Source organism: Hipposideros armiger, unplaced genomic scaffold (genome assembly GCF_001890085.2).
Source record: "Hipposideros armiger isolate ML-2016 unplaced genomic scaffold, ASM189008v1 scaffold_105, whole genome shotgun sequence".
Taxonomy (NCBI): Eukaryota; Metazoa; Chordata; class Mammalia; order Chiroptera; family Hipposideridae; genus Hipposideros; species Hipposideros armiger.
Window position 1 is genome coordinate 522,731 of NW_017731455.1, and position 19,567 is coordinate 542,297.

The following is a 19,567-nucleotide window of genomic DNA, read 5'->3' on the forward strand; positions in this document are numbered from 1 at the left end:
GTTATTATCTAAAAGATTTTCTGTCATGCCGGGATGCCCCTTTCTTGGTCCTTCGGCTACAGAGACCAGGCTTTTCTTGGCCTTTTTCTGTCTGCAATCAATGTTTCCATGTTGCCGGCTTCTTCAGCTCCAAGTCTGGGATGAATTAGGTAAAAATAAAACCCAGAGAACTCACCAGTCCCTTGGGTTCTGAGATCCCTAACTGGTCTGCCTTTCTCTCTCCACCTTTCACAACCTTCTTCTGTTTGTTTTATATGTAATGTCCAAAGTTCTTAGTTGTACTTAGTAGGAGGTACTTAGTACTTTTTCGCGAAAAGTACTTAGTACTTTTTCGCTAGTCCTCCTAGCGGAAAAAAAAGTGTGTCTACCTCACTTTCTTGGAAGTGAAAGTTCTTTCTTTCCTGTTGTTACTTGCACCTCTTCGCCACAGCAAAAACCCACTGGAACTTTAGTATCATATCAACGTTTAGCATAACTCACTAACATTTTGAAGTGATCAAAGCCCTTTGCTAATAGAATATCTCCATGAAATATTTTGGGCCCATCTTTCCAGAGAGATAATCAGGCCTGAATTATGCAAGGATCATCTCTGGGTAAATCTGTTATCACAGTAAAATTAACCCCATCAAAGGATGTTAAATCTTGCTAGTTCAAAGGAGGGAAGCAAAGATAGCTTTACACCCAGAATGGCTATCCTAAACACACTAACATGCCCAGCTATGGGGTCTTGCTTTACCATGCCAAAGCTCCAAGTGGTGGCTAACAATGTCCCCCCAAATTCATAACCCCCCCTCAAATTTTGAGTTTGATCTCCCAGAGAAACTGTCCATGTTTCTTTTAGCACAGCAAGTTACCCAAACCAAATCAGGAACAAATCTCTGAATATTATTAATAAAGGAGGAGTTTCCTTTGAACGAGAGTCTTTTAAACTGTGTTTCCTTGAGATTTCCTGTGCAGCGTCAAAAGGAGTTCATGACCACTTTGAATTGGACTTGAGCTCAAGCCCTAACCAAGATAACCATGTTCTTAGAATATTCATCATCATGAATGTTAGCCAGTTATGGTCCCTTCTAAAAAAAAGCACCACAACCCCTCCTTGGGACCAACACAAATAAAATTATTTTCTTCCTCAGAGGTGATGGTCAGCTGTGTCTCCAGGTCTGAGCCCTGTGGCAACTTCTGGAAACTCAAAGAGGACTTTTCTTTTGTTACCTGGTTTGATTTTAGGTTCAATCCTGATTTTAAACAAACATGGACAAAATGCTGTCTGCTGAAACCAGATTCTTTTATTGCACTATTATTTCAGTCATTTAGGGGTTTGTAGAAAGATGGTGGGGTGGGGGGAGGCTAATGGAGACAGATGGCCAATGCAATTACCACTTGAAAAACAGGTTTGTCCTTCAAAATTGACAACAGCAGTGGACTCTCAACGACAGGTGAAATTTGAAAAAGGATTAGGAAAGGATTACTTAAGAGAAAAAGAACAGGTGTATCCAGGGTGCTCCAGTGTTTTGGGGGAGAATTTCAGCTTTTGAATGACACCCTCAAAATAGCCCCTTCACATTTCAGTTTCATTTGTACCCATGGACTTTGACAATGGCCAGTGTTGGTGAGTTTTGGGCCATCTTAAAAAAAGGCAAATGGGGGCCGGCCAAGTGGTGCGTTAGTTGGGAGTTGGCTTGGGAGCACGAGCTCTGGGCAGCAGGGCCCCGGTTCCGATTCCACATGTGGGCCAGTGACGCTGTGCCCTCTACAGCTGGGATGGTGAGCAACAGCTCGACCTAGAGCTGGGTTGCTGTGAGTCGCCGGTGATGGCGTAGGCGGCAGTGAAGCTGCAGTTGGCTGCAGTGGGCTGCCATAAGCTTCTGTGAGTGGCTGGCAGGCGTGAGCTGCCAAGAGCCACTGTGAGTGGCCGTCCAGAGGCCGGCGACCGATCTGCCTCAGCCTGCAAGAGTGCGATGATAATACCAACATGGGCCAGTGAAGCGACATCCTTCACAACTAGACTGAAGAACAAAAGGACAGCAACTTGTCTGTTCCCCTTCCCCATTCCCCAATTCCCCAATAAAATATTTTTTTTAAAAAGGTGGTGTGGGGCCAAAAGGTAGAATGAGCACAGAAGTTTCCCTCTGTTCTTTAAAGGGAAAACATAACTTAAAGGGGAAGTCATATTGTCTTTTTTTTAGCAAAACATAAGTATATATGTACCTGAAGAGAAGGCAGGAAATCCACAACTCTCAATGCCCTCTACCCTGTAAGCACTCTGACATTCCACTTCAGAATCCTGGAAATAGGTAGAAAAAAAAAAATCTTAATTCTCTGGTGAGAGTGGCTATGGAGTCAAGGCCAGAATTTCTACAAGTGAGCTGATCACAGAGCATTATACATAGAAGTTCCTGTCTGGCCTACATCTATCATACCGATGAAGAAACATCCCTGAGAAGTGCAATGACCGCCTATGGCCATGACCAGTTAGTGACAAAGTCACAGCTGGAATTCAGGGAGTCAGGTCCCTTCTGTGCAATCTGAATTAAGGCGTTTCCTTTATGCTATGGGTAATTCTGTCTTACCAGGCTTGGTCAAGGGCTCAAATCCAGAAAGGTGAGAGAGAACACGGGGATCGGAGCCCATGTTCTGCCCAGCAAGGTGACTCCTTGGGGTGCTCCAGGTTTCAGAGCACTGCAGCCCCACCCATATGATCTCCATTTGCTGCAGAGCTCTGGGAGAGGAAGATCTGCAGTGGACATCTGGGAAAAGTAGCCACAATGAAATAATAACAACAGCTCCTTTTTGGTGCTTCCTTCATGCTAGGCACTGTGCTAAGCACTTTATAGGCATTTTCTCATTTGATCCTTACAATAACCTTGTGAGGTAAGTATAATTATCATTCCCATTCTGCAGACAAAGAAACTGAGATTCGGAGAGGTAATGTGACTTGCCCAAGCTTGTAGACTTAAGTAAATGACAGAAGCACAATTTGAATACATCTCTGCCTGACTCCAAACACCAAGATTTTAACCCCTGTATTGGATCATTTCTCAAAGGCAGGCTGCACTCTGAGCTCCCCTCGTCACAGTAGCAATTTGGGTGCCTGCTTAACTCAGATACACAAAGGAAAGAAATTTGATACCTGCTGGCTTAGCTGGTTCAGGATGGAGGGCTGGGGGTGGGGAGGAGTCACATCTCTGGAAGACACCAAGCTGCATAGAGATGGTGCTGAACACCTTGGTGTGGCCCCGAGGACACGAAGCTGGCTGCACAGTCTAGCTCCACTCTGACTGCCTAGCTTGGTGGCTGGGATATGGCTCAGCAGAGCTCCCCAAAGGCAGAAGCTTGGATAAGCAAAGTTGGTCACATGTCTCCCCACTACTTTCTACTTGAGTGTTTCCTACCCTGGGCCAAATCCCATTTTTCTTCCAAGATGTTAGGTCCCCTCTATCCATGATTCTCAAGCATAGCTGCACAAGAGAACCACCTAGGGAGCCTTTTTAAATTACTGGTATGTGAACCCCATTTCCGGGGATTGTAATTTAATTGCACTAGGTTAAGCTCCCCAATGAAAATTGCCAGATAAAATACAGGATGCTCACTTAAATTTGACTTTCAGATGAACAACGCATAATTTTTAGCGTAAGTATGCCCCACATCTTGCATGGATATATTATGCTAAAACACTATTTGTTGTTTCTCTGAAATTCAAATTAAATTGGGCATCCTGTATTTTCATCTCATAAATCTGGTACTCCTATCCCCAGGTCGTTCCAATGCGCAGGCACAGGCAGAGAACCTCTGCCCTATGTGATAACAACCCTTACAGATGCACCTGCATGCTGCTTTCAGCTTCACAACCTCTGGCCCAGGCAGAAAATATGCGTGTTTCCTTAGGGCCTTCTGTGGCAGGGTGTCTGGCCTTTAACTCAGCAGCAGAGCTAATAGTGTACAGGGGAGGATGAATCATGGGAGGTTAGCTGGAGCACCAGTGGGAGATTGGTGATGCCTGATAAATAACGCTGAAGGTGCTGCCTACTCCCTGAGTTGGTCCTGTGCTGAGTTCATGGTAAGCAAATGGTGTCTACTGCATACTTATGCTATGCAGGGCGCTTGTTAGGCGCTCAGGAGAAGCCATGGAAGTCCTCGAATGACCACAGCCTGGGAAGGGAGAATCCAAGTTTCCTTTACTGGAGAAATTTTCAGCTTATAATATAATAAGAACCTGGAACAAGCGCCCTTGTCCTTTCACATAAACCCAATTAGCCAGATCACAGAAACTTACACCCGACGCATGTGTGGCTGGATGTCATAAAGGTAAGTGGGCTATAAACAGGAAGAAGGAATGTTCTGCTGTGCCAGGCTGGAGACCAGGGAGCACCCCAACTCTGCTACTTGCTAGCTGTGCCATCTGGGGCAAGGCACTTATTTTTCCTCAGTCTCCATGTCTTCGTCTGTAAAATGGGGGTGATGATAATAGCTCATGAAGTGATTATGAGGATGAAATGAAATTGTGCTTGGAGAACAGAGTCTGGAATATTAAAAGCATCCTACAAATAGTAGCTCTTACACTTAAACAGTATCTCAAAGACAATCTGGGACAATAGTACACATACAATGCATTCTAAAGTGTTCATGTCCAAAAGATATAAAATTAAAATGAACAGGATGAGAAGACATTTTCTTTAACGTCAGTTCAGCTAAATATTTGATAGAACCCAGTTCTTCCACGACTTTGAAGCGTGGTCAGGAAATGAAGAATTTCCCAATTCTAGCCTCTGTGTCTGCGATGTTTTACTCAATTCTGCTTTAACAATAATGCAATTAAGTATCAAAAGTCTAAGGCAGATTCTTGCAACTGTATGCCAACATGTTATTGTCCTGTGCCTGCCTGTCTGGGATGGGTGTTTTTAGGGTGTAGTTATGTGGAAATAGCCTCTGATTACTTTTCTGACTTTTCCAGGTAGGATATAATTTCAGACAGTTGTTTTGACGTGACTCCTTGGCAGGCCACACATATCTGTGAGATCATTGGAACTCTGTGAATTAGAATGACGTGTAATTTTTTTTAAATTTAACTCTTCTAATATATTCATAATGTGGTATGCCTCACTACTGTGGAAACAGGCAAAGGGTCAGTTGTGTGCAAACAAAAATTAATTCCCAATGTAAGCAAGAAGAAAGGGAAACTTGAAAGCAAACCCTTCCTCACTCTTTTATGACTATTTCTATGACACATAAGAGGATGTAACAGTCCCTCTATATGAATCCCTATTACTCTGGCTCCAACTTGGAGTTTAACTGCGTTTTCTGAAAGACAGAAGTAAAGGGGCCCATCTTTGGGTGCATGTATGTGCCTATGTGTATATCTGCGTGCATATGACTGGTCCTATGTCTACATGTATACCTGGGTAAAAAAATAAGTCCCATGAGGGTGGGGGTTTGGGCTCTTTGCTCATTGCTGTGTTCCTATACCTGGAGCAAGCCTGACTCGTGTAAGATTACGTCTTCTGAGGGAATGAATTAATCTGTATGTTGAGTACATGCTCATGTGTCTGTTATCCTTGATAAATGTACCCACTTCAGTGCTCATCAACCTTTTCACCCATGAGAGTTGTGCTCTAGGTCAGGAAAGGGAGAGGGCAATGTACAGGGTTCAGACAGGAGGGATGGAAACAGAGAAAAGGAAAATAGAATTCAGAGGGAACGAGGGGGGGGGGCGGGGCGGTGGGCAGGTGTCCAGGCAGGAGGTCAGGAACTAACCTGTACATTTTGTATAACCTGGAACTGGTGGCTGCCTCCACCGATTACTGATCTCGGTGGTTCACAGAATGGGGTCCTGGGCCCCCAGACCTCCTAGAAGACAGGAATGGTCTCCTCCAACTTTTTGTTTTATTTTCCAAAAAAAGAACCAATGGGAAGCACGCTTTCCCCAGGAATAAGGCAGATTGGATGACCTAAAATGCCAGTCGTTTTGCTTTTGTCTAGAATGTTACCAGCTCATTGTGGTCCCGCTGGTTCTCTCATGCTGATCCAAAACCCCAATGTGCAATGACATCCCAGCCTGTGATTAATGAACGTGGGAGAAATGAATTAATGATACTTTTTGGAATGGGGAGAGAGGTAGACTGTGTGCCAATGGAACTCTTTCTTCATAGGAGGACACTGATGCAGATGGTGAGATTATTTATCAAAATTACACAGTAGTGCAGTGCAAGAGTTGGCTCCAAACTCTGGGCTTCTACCTCTCACTTCCATCTTTTTGTCTCTCAGGACTCTCCTAGCCTGATGCTATTCTGACATGTGCACCACACTTTACAGTTTCCCAAGTTCCTTAATATATATCCCTTCAGCAAAGCAAACCTTGTTCTTCCCATTTTGTAGATGAGAAAACTGAGGCTCTGAGAGGTTAAGTGACTACACAGGTTCAACCAGCTAACAACCAGGAAGAAGATCCTTTATCACCTACATATCTCTTTCCCTTCCATCTCTTGATAACTAACATTTTACCATTAGAACTTTATTCCTTTAACTAAAAGCACTGGCTATTTTTCAATGTCAAATGCCTCTGGGAATGATCATATTTAAGCTAGTGTCAGCCATTGGTACCTTAATGTACATGAATTTAGAATCTTTGCTGAATTCACTTTTTTAAAAAGATGGAGATGTTAGAGAAAGTAAGGGCTGAAAGAGCCATTTAGAAGACATCCCAGAGTGAGAAGATGTGAAAAAAAATTAGCTCTGAATTGCACCTTGATTTCAGCCTACTGCCTTCATTGCCTTGTGACTTTTAAAAATTATCCATCAGAAGAGAATACACAACATGTAACCAGATCCAGGGGGTCGGGGGGGGGGAGGGAGAAAGGGCTGTTGAGCCTCTGCACTTTTGGGGAAGGGAACTTCAACCATCTGGCTCAATGGGTTTCTGGCTTCGCCACAGAGACGGCATCTTGATATTTAAACTTTAATGTGAGTGACTCAGAAATAGTTTTGCAGACAGTGTCAAATGCCTCTTCTTGCCACGCTGGAGCAAGGAAGCCATGAAGGGCCAGCACCACGCTTCCAACCAGGCGCAAAAGGACATTCTTCCCTTCGACTCTCATGGCCTAAGCTCCTGTTCTGCGTCATTCATGTGCTGTGCCAGGTGCCAGGGGCTGGGGATGCCAGCGGGAGCGAGGCATCCTTCCTGCCCTTGATGAGCTCATAGTCTAATGAACCCTGTAAGTACTGGGCGTTGCATAGGAGAAGCCCAGGAGTTGTCTGAGACAGGAAGGGCCTGCCAGCCTCAGAGGTCCAGGAGAAGAGAGGGCAGAGTCCAGAAGAGCAGAGATAATGCCTCAGGAGCAGGTGACACCCAGGCAAGCTCCGATGGAGGGCAGAGGCTATTTATCCTCTGCCATGTCTACACCCACTGCTGAGTGTGGGGGTAGGGGTGGGGGCATGGGGAGTGGTTGAAGTAGGTCTGGTCAGCACTTTCAAGGCTGTGCCAGGCAGGAGCCACTGGGAGAGGCAGAGTCCCACAGCTCTCCATGTTCCTGCTGGTCTGCTTGTGTCTTACAGTCCTGGACACTCTAGTCCTGGGCTGTCCTTGAAGCCACTTCTCCCTTCTACTAGACGAAGGCAAGATAGAGACTCCCAAGGAGAGGAGGAACCCTGAGCCAGCCCCTCAGCTCGTTGCTGGACGATCGCTTTCTAAAGGAAAAGGTGCCCAAGAAAAACCTGGCTAAGAAAGCTCTGGGGATTCAGACTGAAGTGACGAGGCAGGGCAGATCTCTTGATGGTGTTTACCAAGCCTGGGGACAAAGAACACAGGTCAAAGAGCAGGGAAGAACCTCATCTGGCCATGCTGGCAAGATCCAAAGCAAGGCTAGGTGTTGGAGGGATAGATGTAGGCTGAAAGGACGCGTGAGAGGAGAAGGGGTAAGGAAGAAGAGCAAGGTGAGGAGCCCAGGAGAGCCAAGACGTCCAGGACAGGGAAGGGCGTCTCATCTGCATGCAGGGTGAGGAGGTCTGGGGGCAACTCTCCTAGCGCCATCTCAGTAATTAATCAGCCTCTGTGTACCTGAAGACACAATTACCGACAAAACAATTCCTTTGATGTAAGAGTATAGAATGTCTGGGGGGGAAAGAGGGGCAAATAAAAGAGAGAGTGGTCTTGCTTTAACGTACTAACAAGGTTGATGGAAAAATTTAACCAAACAGGCAAATAGGTCGAACAAAGAATAGAAAGTTGGGTAAACGAGACCTAGGCTGAGCGGGCACTTAAGATATCCTGGGCCCTCGGGAGTATCATGGCTGGCCTTGCTAGGCACCGCAAGAAGTCACTGCTTTTCTTTCAAAGAGTTCACATGTTCTTATTGGGCTGGCCACCTGCCTTTTCCTCCCCTACCTGTTCTCTGCAGAAATTCGCAGCAAGTTTCCAAAGAGGCCTGTTTATTTATGGAGTCAAAGCCCGGGAGAAAGTGAAGTACAGAGGGTTTGAATGGCTTCTCCTGGGAAGTAAAGCTAATCAGGAATGGAGCTGAGCTTGTAACCCAGCATCCTGGATGCCTGTCCCATGATATAACCCCTGCACTGCCACTCCTATTCGGGCCAACTTTCTTAGTAAAAATCTGTTCATTGAGGTGGGGTGGGAGTGAGGGGTGGAGGAGGGGGGAGAGAGCTCTCTGATGCTCACATGATTTAACACTTGATGGGCTCTGAAAAAATATAAGCAAGGTGCTTTGAGCTTTCTCTTGGCACATTCATCATTCCACATACATGTTACCAAAATGAATATATGCAACTGAACTATATGTGAGAGTCTGGGGCACGATAGTCCAGACTTTGTGAAACAAAAAGGCATTTCTCCTGCCTCCACTGTGTCTCTTGTGGTGCCATTGTCTGATGCTAAGAACTCACATAATAACAAAAAACAATGCCCCTATGATGGGGGAAAAACTTGATTTGGCACCAGCAGTGGTGTTTTCCATGGGAATGATGGTGAGGGCTGTGGCCAACTGTGGGAATAGTGCAAATCAGCACTTTTTTGTAGATTTTCTTCAAGCCATTGTTTATTTTGGCTTTGGTCAGATCCATGGCCCAGCTTGAAGATTCCCACTGGGCTTTCTGAAGCTCACAGACCTATGAGAGATGAAACAAGGATAAATAAATAATTACAAAACACTCTACCACTGACCCTGCACTCATGCGTGGGGTGTGCCTGTCTTGGGGGGTATGTTTTATACATACATGTAGGTTGCAGGACTGCATATGTGCACATTGGCCCATCCTTCCACCAGGGAATTAATAAGAAACCAAAGTTTTTTCTGGTTCATTGTCTTGCTATCATCTTACATTTGGGACAAGGGAGATCAGGGCTGTTTCACACAAGTGCCAGTTTTTGCAAAATGTTATTGGATAAAACTTATTTGAAACTGTACCTTCCTAAAGCCCTTAGACATTTATAGACTTTTAAACATAAATAGCTCAGGTTGTGGTTCTGACAGAAACAAAAAAGTCAATAATTGTTGTGATACTAGAAGGTGAACTTTTATTTCACAGCTCATAGGAATACATTGGCTTTAAAATGCCAACTACTGATGGTTCCTGTCATATCAGCAACATGTTATTAGTGTTTGGTAGGCTTCATTTAACGCCGTCGATAGGTTCCGCAACTTTAAACAAAACGACTTATAATGAAACCAATTTTTCCATAGGCTAAATGATATAAACAAGAGTCAAGTTCCTACAGCATCTCACTAACTAATGAAATGACATTATTCGAGGACCTGCTGTATTCTAAAAGTACAGAAGTCTCTGTGAGGGTGTGTGTACTCTTAAGTTTTTCACAGTGAGTGTTTTACAAAGAAATGTGCTTTTCTCCTGTTTTCAAAAAGTTTCCATTTCCAGTAAGAGTCTTCCTGACAAATGTGCATGAAGCTGCCGCCTCTGAGCAGGGTGACTGGGTGGCACAACTCCAGGGAACAGCATTTGCTGCATCTTCTGTGAAAATGGTTCCCCTGGAGAAAAACTCTAGGTGGCCTTGCAAGGTGGTGACACTATTTAGATGGGCTTGTTGCAGAGATGTCTTCCAACGAAGTGCAAAAGAATTTTGTTTCTTGCAGCTTGTTCCCATTGGATGCAAGTAGGGGACTCAGGCTCTAGTCTGAATCTAGATTGGAAGAAAAGATTTTACAATGGGCCAGGCAGTGTGCTCAGTGCAGATATAATTGAATCAGCGCAAGAATCTTATCAGAGGTTTCACAGTTGGGGAAATGTAGGCCAGAGAGGTTAGGGGACTTGCCCAAGCTCTCACAGTCTGGATGCAGCAGAGCTGGGACTTGAACCCTTCTCTATGGCACTCCCCAGAGGCCCTCAAATATCCCTCTGACTCCCACCACATTTCCTAGGCCAGGAAAGCATCCATGGCACAGCAGCAGAGTGAAAACAATGCCAGCTGGGGTAGGGGTCTTCAGAGCCAAAAGGTGGAATTCTGCTGGGGTGGGGTTGTCCTGGGCTGCCACTTCTGCTACTCTGTCAAACAAAAGGGAGCCAGGTGTGCCAGCACCCTAGTGTGAGCTTTGCACAGCTGGACCAATGCTGGGAAGAGGAGTGGGAGAGAGATGCTTACATCTCCTCCCCTTCCTGGAAAATAATTTTGCATTTGAAGGGAGAAAGAAAGAGTGAGTGAACCTGCAAACGAGATTTGTGGGCCTGGGGATTTCATTTGGCCCTTTGAAGGCACAAGGCCTTGCCTCTGTGAATGAGAGAGAGAGAGAGAGAGAGAGAGAGAGAGAGAGAGAGAGAGTGTGTGTGTGTGTGTGTGTGTGTGTGTGTACAGGGGTGTGTGTATTGGGGGAGGAAACTTCAGGTTACATGTGATGATTATTTTGATTGGGTTTTTATTTATTTATTTTTAAAGTCATAGCTGCTACCATTTACTGGGGACCTATTATGTGCCAAGCATTGTGCTGGACGGTTTACGAGGTACTATTTTTATGTGAAGAAAAAAATATCTTAGTAGTTTGTTTTTATACAGGTGCACTCAGAGGCATCGAGTATTTTTTTCATCCCAGTGCTCTCCACGGTGGTAAGTTTAGGAGAGAGGCGGGGAAGGGTGCGAGGACGGACCAGGGGCGGTCCCTGACTCACTTGTCTCCACCTTTTTATTTTGACCGATCCAATGGAGACAGGCTCGCACTAGGACCCAGGCGCCAGAGCGCCTCCGTCTGTCCTGTAGGTTCATTCAATCTCCCATACACACAGACTCACTGCGAGACCGACACACACTCGCACACACTCAAGCACACAACTGCACGCAGCAAGGCTAGGGAAGTCAGGTCGCCTCGGAGCCTCGGAGCCTCCTCCGCTCCAGTCAGCCGGGTCTCCCCTGGGGCCCGGAGCTCCGCCGCGCCGCGCAGCCCCAGAAGAGGACGAGCTCAGCGGACCCGGGTCTCTCCATGGGCAAACGCGGGCGGCCGCGCAAGGAGGCGCGCTGCGAGGGCGCCGGGCTGGCCCCCGCCGCGCCCCCGGCAGTGGCCGCGCCCCAGCCCCCGGCCCAGCCGGAGGATCCCGCGGGGGCCAAGCTCAGGTGCCCCTTTTCGGACATTTTCAACACCAGCGAGAACTCGATGGAGAAGCACATCAACACTTTTCTGCAGAACGTGCAGATTCTGCTCGAGGCCGCCAGCTACCTGGAACAGATCGAGAAAGAAAACAAAAGTAAGTTTTGGGGCCCCCGCTCCTCCTCTGCGCCCGGCTCTTTCTTCCTCGCCCACTTGGGCGACCCTTGTCGCCTGCTCGGCCCGCGCCCCCTCCCCCCAACTCACATCCAGCCCTCGGCAGTAAAGCCGATGACACCGGAGAAAGGACATGCACGCACAAAGCTGCTAAAGATGTAACAAAGACGAGCGGGGGGAGAGGGGGCCCTGTCGGTGTGTCTGTCCATCTCCCTGAGGCTGGGAGGACCGCCCGGCGGAACAGCGGGGGTGTTGTTGTTTGCTGACAACTGAGCCGAGAGCTCATCTCTTCGAGGTCGCCTTTCTTCCTTTTTTTTTTTTTTTTTTCCGGAGCCTTCTCGGGCAGACAAGTGTTGTTTTTCTGTCGCTCGTTCCTGGGTGGGGTGGGGAGGATTAGAAGCCGAAAGTTGGAAACCGTAGGCAGAGCTCAGCGATTCCAGAAAGAAAACACACAAACACACACGACAACAATACCAACAGCAGCCACCGAAAGCCCTTCCCGGCGTTAGCTCGGGTTGGCTTGGCTCTGCTGCTCCCTCTTGTCTACTTCGCCTTTTCCTCCCCTCTCTCAGCAGGGCTGGGCTCAGGCCATCGCGTCCTCGGATACAGAGCCCCTGCGCCTATGTTGTCCTGGGGTGCCACTTCTCCCCTCCCCCCAAGAAACAGGCCGGCAGGGCCAAGCAGCGCCAGCATCTCGCCCCGGACCCGTGGTCCTGCGGGGAAACTTGGCGAGTGGAACGCCGCTAGAAGGAAACTTTGGGATCTCGCAGGAAACAATAGTTGGGGAAGAAGGTGTGGGCTGTTGTGTGCAGTTTCTTTATTTTCCGGGAGACGGCTCCCAAGCGAGCGCACTGGGCGAGGAAGGCAAACGCCTTCCTGGTCGATTTCTCCCGTCCCCTCCCCACTCCCAGACTCAGGTGGGGAGCGATGCGTTGGTGGGGGTGGAGGGTTGCTGGGAGCCCCACCTCGGCCTGGCCTCTTTTTTTGTATTTGTCTGTTTCATTTTTGCCCCTGCCAGCCGGGTCCCCCAGCCCTCCCCAGGCAGTCGAGTCTGCGTCCTAATGGGGGCACGCGTGTGCGGTGTCTCCAGCACAGTCCCCACAAATAATAGCAGCGAGAAGGCGGAAAGGGCCGGAGCAGATAGACCGACAGACTAGAGAAAACCAGTCTGTTTAATCTGTCCGAACAAGTAGGAAGATCAATGAGACGAGGGGGGGGGGAAGAGAGAGAGAGAGAGAGAGAGAGAGAGAATGGTCCGATTGCAACGTGTCAGATCTTGCATCCTCCTCCCCCCCAAAACACAACAACAACAACCCTCAAACACAAAAACACCTTAGCTGACCGACACACCAGTTCTCCAGGGTTAAAGTAAGCGTGTGTTGGCAGTGCAATTGTGCAGAAGCTGTAAGGCAAAAAAACACAAGGATTTGGGTTGGGAGATCGGTGGTGCGTTCTTTTCTTTCTCTTCTCTCCTGTTTTCTCGGAGTGCCTGCCAGGGTTTCGAGAAAGGCACGTCGCCCGCTATGTAGCCGAATCAGATTGCGATTATTGGCGGGGGAGGGGGGGTCGGAGGGGAGTTGGGAGTGTGCATTTGTCAGGAGGATAGTTTCTGAAAAGCCAGAGCTGGTGGGGAGCTGGTTGAAGACGTGGTTTTGTTTGGTGTGTTTGCTTTTGTTGGAGGGGGGGAGGGGCGCGATTTCTTCAGCTGTCCCCCGCCCGGGTCCCCAGTTCTCTGGAATCTGTCCCTTGGCGCCGGCTCTGGCGAGGGGTGCCCCCTAAGAGGGCACCTTGGCAGTGTGTGTGGCAAAGCTGGCTTGCCCCCCTCCCCCAGCGAGGTGTACTAAAGAGGCTGCTCTAGCTTCCACCGTGTCCCGTCACCCCCTTCGCACCCGCAAACAATCGGAGACCGCCGCCTCCTTGTTTACCCCGTGCCGGGGCTCCGGCGTGGCCACCAGTCACGTAAGCAGAGGGCCCGGCGCGCCGGGCCCGGCTGCCCCGCACGGGGCGGGCCAGCAGCAGCAGAGCTGGGCTCCCGAGGCTGAGAAAGCCAAGGGGCTGCCTCCCGGTCCTTCTCCCGAGGCGTCTGCGCTGCACGTCCACCAGCCCCCAAGAGGGGCTCGGAACCTCAGCTCCCCAGTAAAAGTCAACTTCGTGTGCGTAATCAGCTCCTCTGCCCGCTCCCCCCTCCCCTCTGGCCGGCTCCCCGCGGGAGTATTTTTAGCTCTCTTGCCTCTTTTCGCCGCCGCTGTTTAGCTCTGCATGACGTGATGACAACGGTCCCCAGATTTCCCCGAGAGCGTGGGCTGCTGCGCCGTGCCCGGCTTAGCTACGGAGACCCCGCATCAGACCCTCTCCCCCTCCCCAAAAGCTCAGGCAGGCAAGGGTGACCTCCAGCAAACTACGGGCGACCATCCTTCTGGGCCCTCTATTATTCCCCCTGCAAACAGGAGCGACCCACGGGGCCCACTTTATCCTCCCCACGCCCTCCCCACCTGCGCCCGGTCTGGGTCTCCGGGTACGGGAAACGACGGGCCCTACATCTGCCTCTTTTTATTGGGGGAGCTTCTTTGCGCTGTCTGCGCTCGCTGTTGTTTTCTGCTCGCTGCACACAATGCCCGCGCGTCACGGCGATCCGCGTGTGCACAGCAATAACGCGAGTCGGGGGGCGGGTCGTGCGTGCGCCCGGCTCCGGCACTGCGGGTCGCTCCGCGCGCGCGGGGCTTGTTTTGCTTCAGAGCCCCGCTTTCCGAAACGCTTACATCATTCAGTTGTTGGGAGGAGGGATGGGGATCTGGGCGTTCCGATAGGATTCCAGCATTTCCCAGGTCCCTGGTTTTTGGAAGGAAGCAGGGACCCTGGCTTTTTAATTATAACCATGATGGGAGGGCTCAAGTTTTGTTTGTTGGGCAAGTTTTGGGGTTTTTTGTTGTTGTTGTTGTTGTTTTTTAGGTCACTACTGCAAAGGGCATTGCTGGCCGGCTCAGGTGCACAACCCTCCCCGCCTTCATTTCAGCCAGTTTCCCCTGTAATCACTTGATCTTAGTTTCTCCGCCTCCTCCTCCTCCCCCTCCCAGCTAGAGACACATGGTTTCCACATGGAGACAAACTTCTTTCCTCTGACTGGACTTGACCTAGCTGAGCCTTTCCGCCAATCGGCCGCTGCAGCTTCCTATGACGTCACGCGTTGCTGAGGCCAGAGACAGGGGGTGGGGCCAGGAGACAAGCCAGGAAATCTCTGGGAGCTGTAGTGAGGCCAGCTGGTACAATCTCTTCTTAAAGGGACGCTCTTCTCTCTGGAGATGGCTGTTGAGCCTCTATTCGAGTCCCCATTTCGGGTTCTGTAAGACTTTCCCGAAATGCGCGGATTGAACCTGGTCACGTGTTCACACGTTTTGTTTTTACTGTTTGCGAAGTACTTGGCAAGAGCTTGCCCTATTTTACATTGTCACTAGAACTGCTTCTCATTGCCTCGTTGAGGTTTCCGTTCTAGGGGTGCTCACCAAGTTGTGGCCACAGTGCCGAATTATTCCCAGCAGATATGGTGAGTTTTCCTCTGGGGAGAGGCCTCAAATTAAGTCACTCAGTATTGATGGCTTTGGGCATGGGGAGGATCCCCTAGGATATGCAGGTACATTGTCCCTAATCGCCAACTGACGTGAATCCCCAATAATCTCAAATTAAAGGCCTCCAGAAATATTAACCATGTAGACTGTGATCCTGTAATCGCAAATTCAGAAATTATATATAAATAACCTCTGGCATCTATCCATTTGGGGTCCAGTGGAGGGGTGGCAATTTAGGACTGACTGGTAATTAGACAAATATTTACTTTCTGTTTTGGAAAAGGTTAAAACTGAAAAAGATTCACAAAGGGTTGTGTGCATAAAAGCTATTTGGCAGGCAAGGGGAAGGTACTGTAACAGGTAAAAAGGTCTAAGAGGACAGAAATGGTCTTCTCAGTGTTTGGGGAAGGTGGCTTTGGGGAAAATGCTTACGATAATGATTTACTGGGAGTAGAAGCCATGGGCTGCTCTCTGGAATAGATGACCTATGTTTGAGAATGAGGTACTACTGTCCTAGAGACATCAACAGGCCTAATGGAGGAAGCTGCTACTGTGTGGTATCATCTGGCCCCACCCTGCCTTCCTGACTTAATCTCCTCTGTTCCTGTCCAGCAGGTCCGCCAGCAAGCACACTTCACCGGCAGGCCTCTGTGCTTGACTCAGACTCTTCTCTCTCTTTAGAATGTCTTCATTGTCTTACTCCCCTGGGGTTAGGTGCATCTTACCCACCCTTCAAGACCTAGGCGAGTTCCCATCTCCCCTAGGCAGCCTCCCCTGGCTGTTTCTTCAGTCAGGGTAGTTGAGAGAATGAAAGCTTTACAGTCACCCAGAGCGGGGCCCAAACTCCTTTGCTGCTTACTGGCTGTGTGACATTGGGCACAAGTTACCTCATCTCTCTGAGGTTCCATTTTTTTTTTTTAATAAAATGGGGATAACAATAGCAGCAGCCTTACAGCGTTGCTGAACAACTAAATGAGGCACTCCCTTTAAACATTTAAAGTACCTGGAATATAGTAGGTGCTCACTAAATAGTCACTTCTCTGAGCTTTGAAAATCAATACCATGCAATTCTTTACTTGCTTCCTGTGCATTTGCTTTATCTTCACTGGGAGGTGATTAGCATCTTAAGGGGAAAGATCATCTATAGTATTTAAGTATATGTCTGTTGCATATAGCATACTACTGGGCATACAGTAGATACGTAATATACATTCTTTGATTGGTTTGATTTGTCATTTACAGACTGTGGCATAGCAATGAGGTTTGAAGGCCGGGGGATACATGACAGACTTTGTGAAGACTTGGAGAAGAGTTGGAAATACTGATCTCTTCCAAGGAGGGAGGATATCCCTAATAATCAACACCAACTGCCTTTGGGCTAGCTATAAAGACCAAAGCCTGCATGGAGATGGTAGTTCAGCGTGGAGAGCTGAAAGTGACCCTGAAAATGAATCAGTGGCTTAGAGAGCAGGGTATTAGGGCAACTTATGCTAAAATTGGGGGATTTGATGGCAACTAATGTTCATGCAGGTCACATTTCTGCATGGTAGGCATCTTATGATTTATTCCACAAATATGCACTGAACACCTACTATGTACAATTGCTTCTTTTCTGAAAACTATGGTTTGATTTATGCTGGGGTGGAGAGGGGTATTTGTTTTTGGTGCAATTGTTTAAAGAGCATTCTTAAATCAGGCTTCTATTTCCTCTGCATCCTAAATTATGTTCCCCAGATTCAACGTTTTTTCCAGTTTTAAATATGATCTCTGCCCACGGGTAAGTGCCAGAAGTAGACTTTCAAGGACATTGTTGTAGCTTTTAGAGTCCCAGAACTCCCAGGGACTGGGTGCCCTGTGGAGGGGACACAGGGAAAGGGGGAAAGGCCTTAGGTTCACCTACCTTCCCTTCTAGACCTAACCACTCTCCCATTGACACACTCAGAAATGAAGATTTTCATCTGAGGATGGCTGAGCAAAAGTCTGGAGGTAAAACTGAAGAAAATGAAGAGGGTGCCTGCATGCAGCAGCAGCAACTAATTACATTGCATAATATCAATACTGGCTACCATTTATTGAGCACTGACTATATACCAAGTATGGGGCTAAACATGCATTATCTCTTCCAATCTTCACAACAACCCTATGACACAAACAATTTTATTACACGCATTTCCAGAGCTGGTAACAGAGGAGCAGGGATGCTGGGTAACTTATCCAAAGGTCACATGGTTAGTAAGTGGCGGAGCTGAGTTTGGAAACTTAGGCCTCTGATTCTAGAATAAGCCTGCAGTCTTAACCATATAACTCAATTATGAATTTTACAGCCAAGGAGTGAAGTCCAGAGAGGTGACATGGCTTGCCCAAGGTCACCCAGCGACCTGAAACAGAGCTGGTGTTTGAAACACCCTATTGATTGTCCAAGGTCTTCCTGAGCACACCCTGCTTAGAAAAGGTTGAGAAGTGAGGTTGGAGACAGAATAGCCAACCAGAGAGGGTTTTTTTTGTTTTTTTTTTCAAAGTTGTTCAACGCTCCTGGCCTTAACTCAAGTTTAGGCTCCTAGGAAACACCCTTCCCCCACCCCCACTGCCTTTCCCAAGTCTGTCCTCTGGACATATTAGAGGACTTGGGGCTGTTGCTATGGTATTGGGGCCAACAGCAGGTTCATCAAAAGCTGGGTCTTTTGCCTTAAAAAAAAAAAAAAAGCCCGGCCCTGCAGAAACGAATTGGCCACAAAGATTTGCATCAGTCATTGTGGCTTGTTCTGTTTTAGATCCCCCCTGCCTCTCCACCCCAACCCCTCCTTCTTACCACCACTACTTTCTATAAATACAGTTGGATAAATATTGATTTAAACTGGGTTTTTGGAGGAGAAGCACATGGTTGCCCTGGCCTGGTCTTCACTTAGATACCACCAGTTTGCCAGGCCTGACACACCTAACCCCCAACAGCTCTGGCTTCCAAATGACCTGTTTTGGAGAGGTGAGTTGTGGTTTTGTGGCTTTGGGTTTAAAAAGAGAGGGAGAGAGAAAGAAAAAGGAGTAAAAAAGCAACAACCCAGCAAGAAATGGGAATCTTCATAAAGAGTGAAGAGAGCAATTTTCACAGGCAGAAGTGGGGGGAGGCTATTGCCTTCCAGCCTTCGGAACCATTCTCTTCCCTTTCCCAGCCTTCCTTCCACTCCATTTTGGGTTTTGTTTTTAGAGGAGGCAGGAGCTAAGACTGAGCGTCAGGGTCAGAAGGAGCCCCAGAGGTCACAGGTCATTCATCATCCTCACTGTACAGATGGGGCGTCTGAGGTCCAGAGAAGAAACAGTGACTTGCTCAAGAGGACACAGCAGACACAGAACCAGGTCCTTCCGGGTTGTGTTCCCTCCTGCCTGACATGAGAATGGGTCCCAGGCAGAGCCCCAAACTGGGCTTTTGCTTGACCGGTCAGGTGCTCATAAAGTCAGCAATTCTCAAACCTGGTTTACTGATTCTAGGGTGTGTCCAGTTATTGCAAAGGTCATTGCAACATTCTCAATAGTCTTTCAAAATGAAGCTAATTTGTATTTGCCACTTAGAAAAAAATATTTTCTTTTACATTGCCTTGGGGGAGGGGGGGAGGAGCCTGAAGGTGGTGATAGCAACCGATGGCTACCCAAGCCTGAAATGAAGAGGAGGAATTCAAGTCTTCCCGGGACCTCCTCCTGGGGGTAGAGGGTGGAACTCTGGGCTCACACTGGAGAGAGGCTTCCATTCCTCTGGGACAGACACCTGCTCTCTAGCTCTTCTGCTAAGCTAAAAGGAAATAATTGTCTCTGATATCATTGTCCCTGAGTGGCCTGGCTGGAGGTGTTAAAGTTGTCAACAGCTGACTTGATCTCTCTGGCCAAAAATAATGGGGCATTTGCCATGGTCCTCCCGAGCCGGTGGTTCCTTCTTTGCTTCCTCATCTTGGCAGAATGCTATGCTGGGCCCCTGGCTTGTGAAATATTTTGAAAATTCAGGTGACTCTTGCCTTGAGCAATAAATCTCCATGAAATATGCGTAAATAGGACCCCTTTTAAAAAAATTTAAATTAGAGAACCTCTCTTCAAAAGGCCCCAGTGGCAAATTGTTTTATAAAATGTGGAATTGTGTTATGTGGCAGGAATTCTCTGTTTGGTGGGTTTGTCCATTATTAAACAAACTGGTATTCATGGGAGTATGTATTGCTTTATGTCAGGCCCTGTGCTAGGTCCCAGAGGGATAGTCCCTTTCCTCAGGGAGTGTATACTCTATTCCAGTAGCAGGTTTTAGAAATTCAGTTGTCT

At 48.0% G+C, this 19,567-nt stretch overlaps 1 protein-coding gene across 2 annotated transcripts in view; it reads left to right on the plus strand.

Annotated features, from left to right (window-relative positions):
• The first annotated feature begins 9,540 nt into the window (after positions 1-9,540).
• The window catches only part of MXI1 (MAX interactor 1, dimerization protein), a 71,900-nt gene continuing 61,873 nt past the window's right edge, over positions 9,541-19,567 (plus strand). Inside the window, exons 1-2 of one of the 2 annotated variants that reach the window (XM_019646585.1) lie at positions 9,541-11,691; positions 12,281-12,901. In XM_019646585.1, the coding sequence (XP_019502130.1) occupies positions 11,430-11,691; positions 12,281-12,816 (798 nt within the window). In that variant the 5' untranslated portion in view covers positions 9,541-11,429 and the 3' untranslated portion in view covers positions 12,817-12,901. Of the gene's footprint in view, positions 11,692-12,280; positions 12,902-19,567 lie in introns of those variants that run through there. The other variant, XM_019646584.1, reaches the window with a different exon arrangement.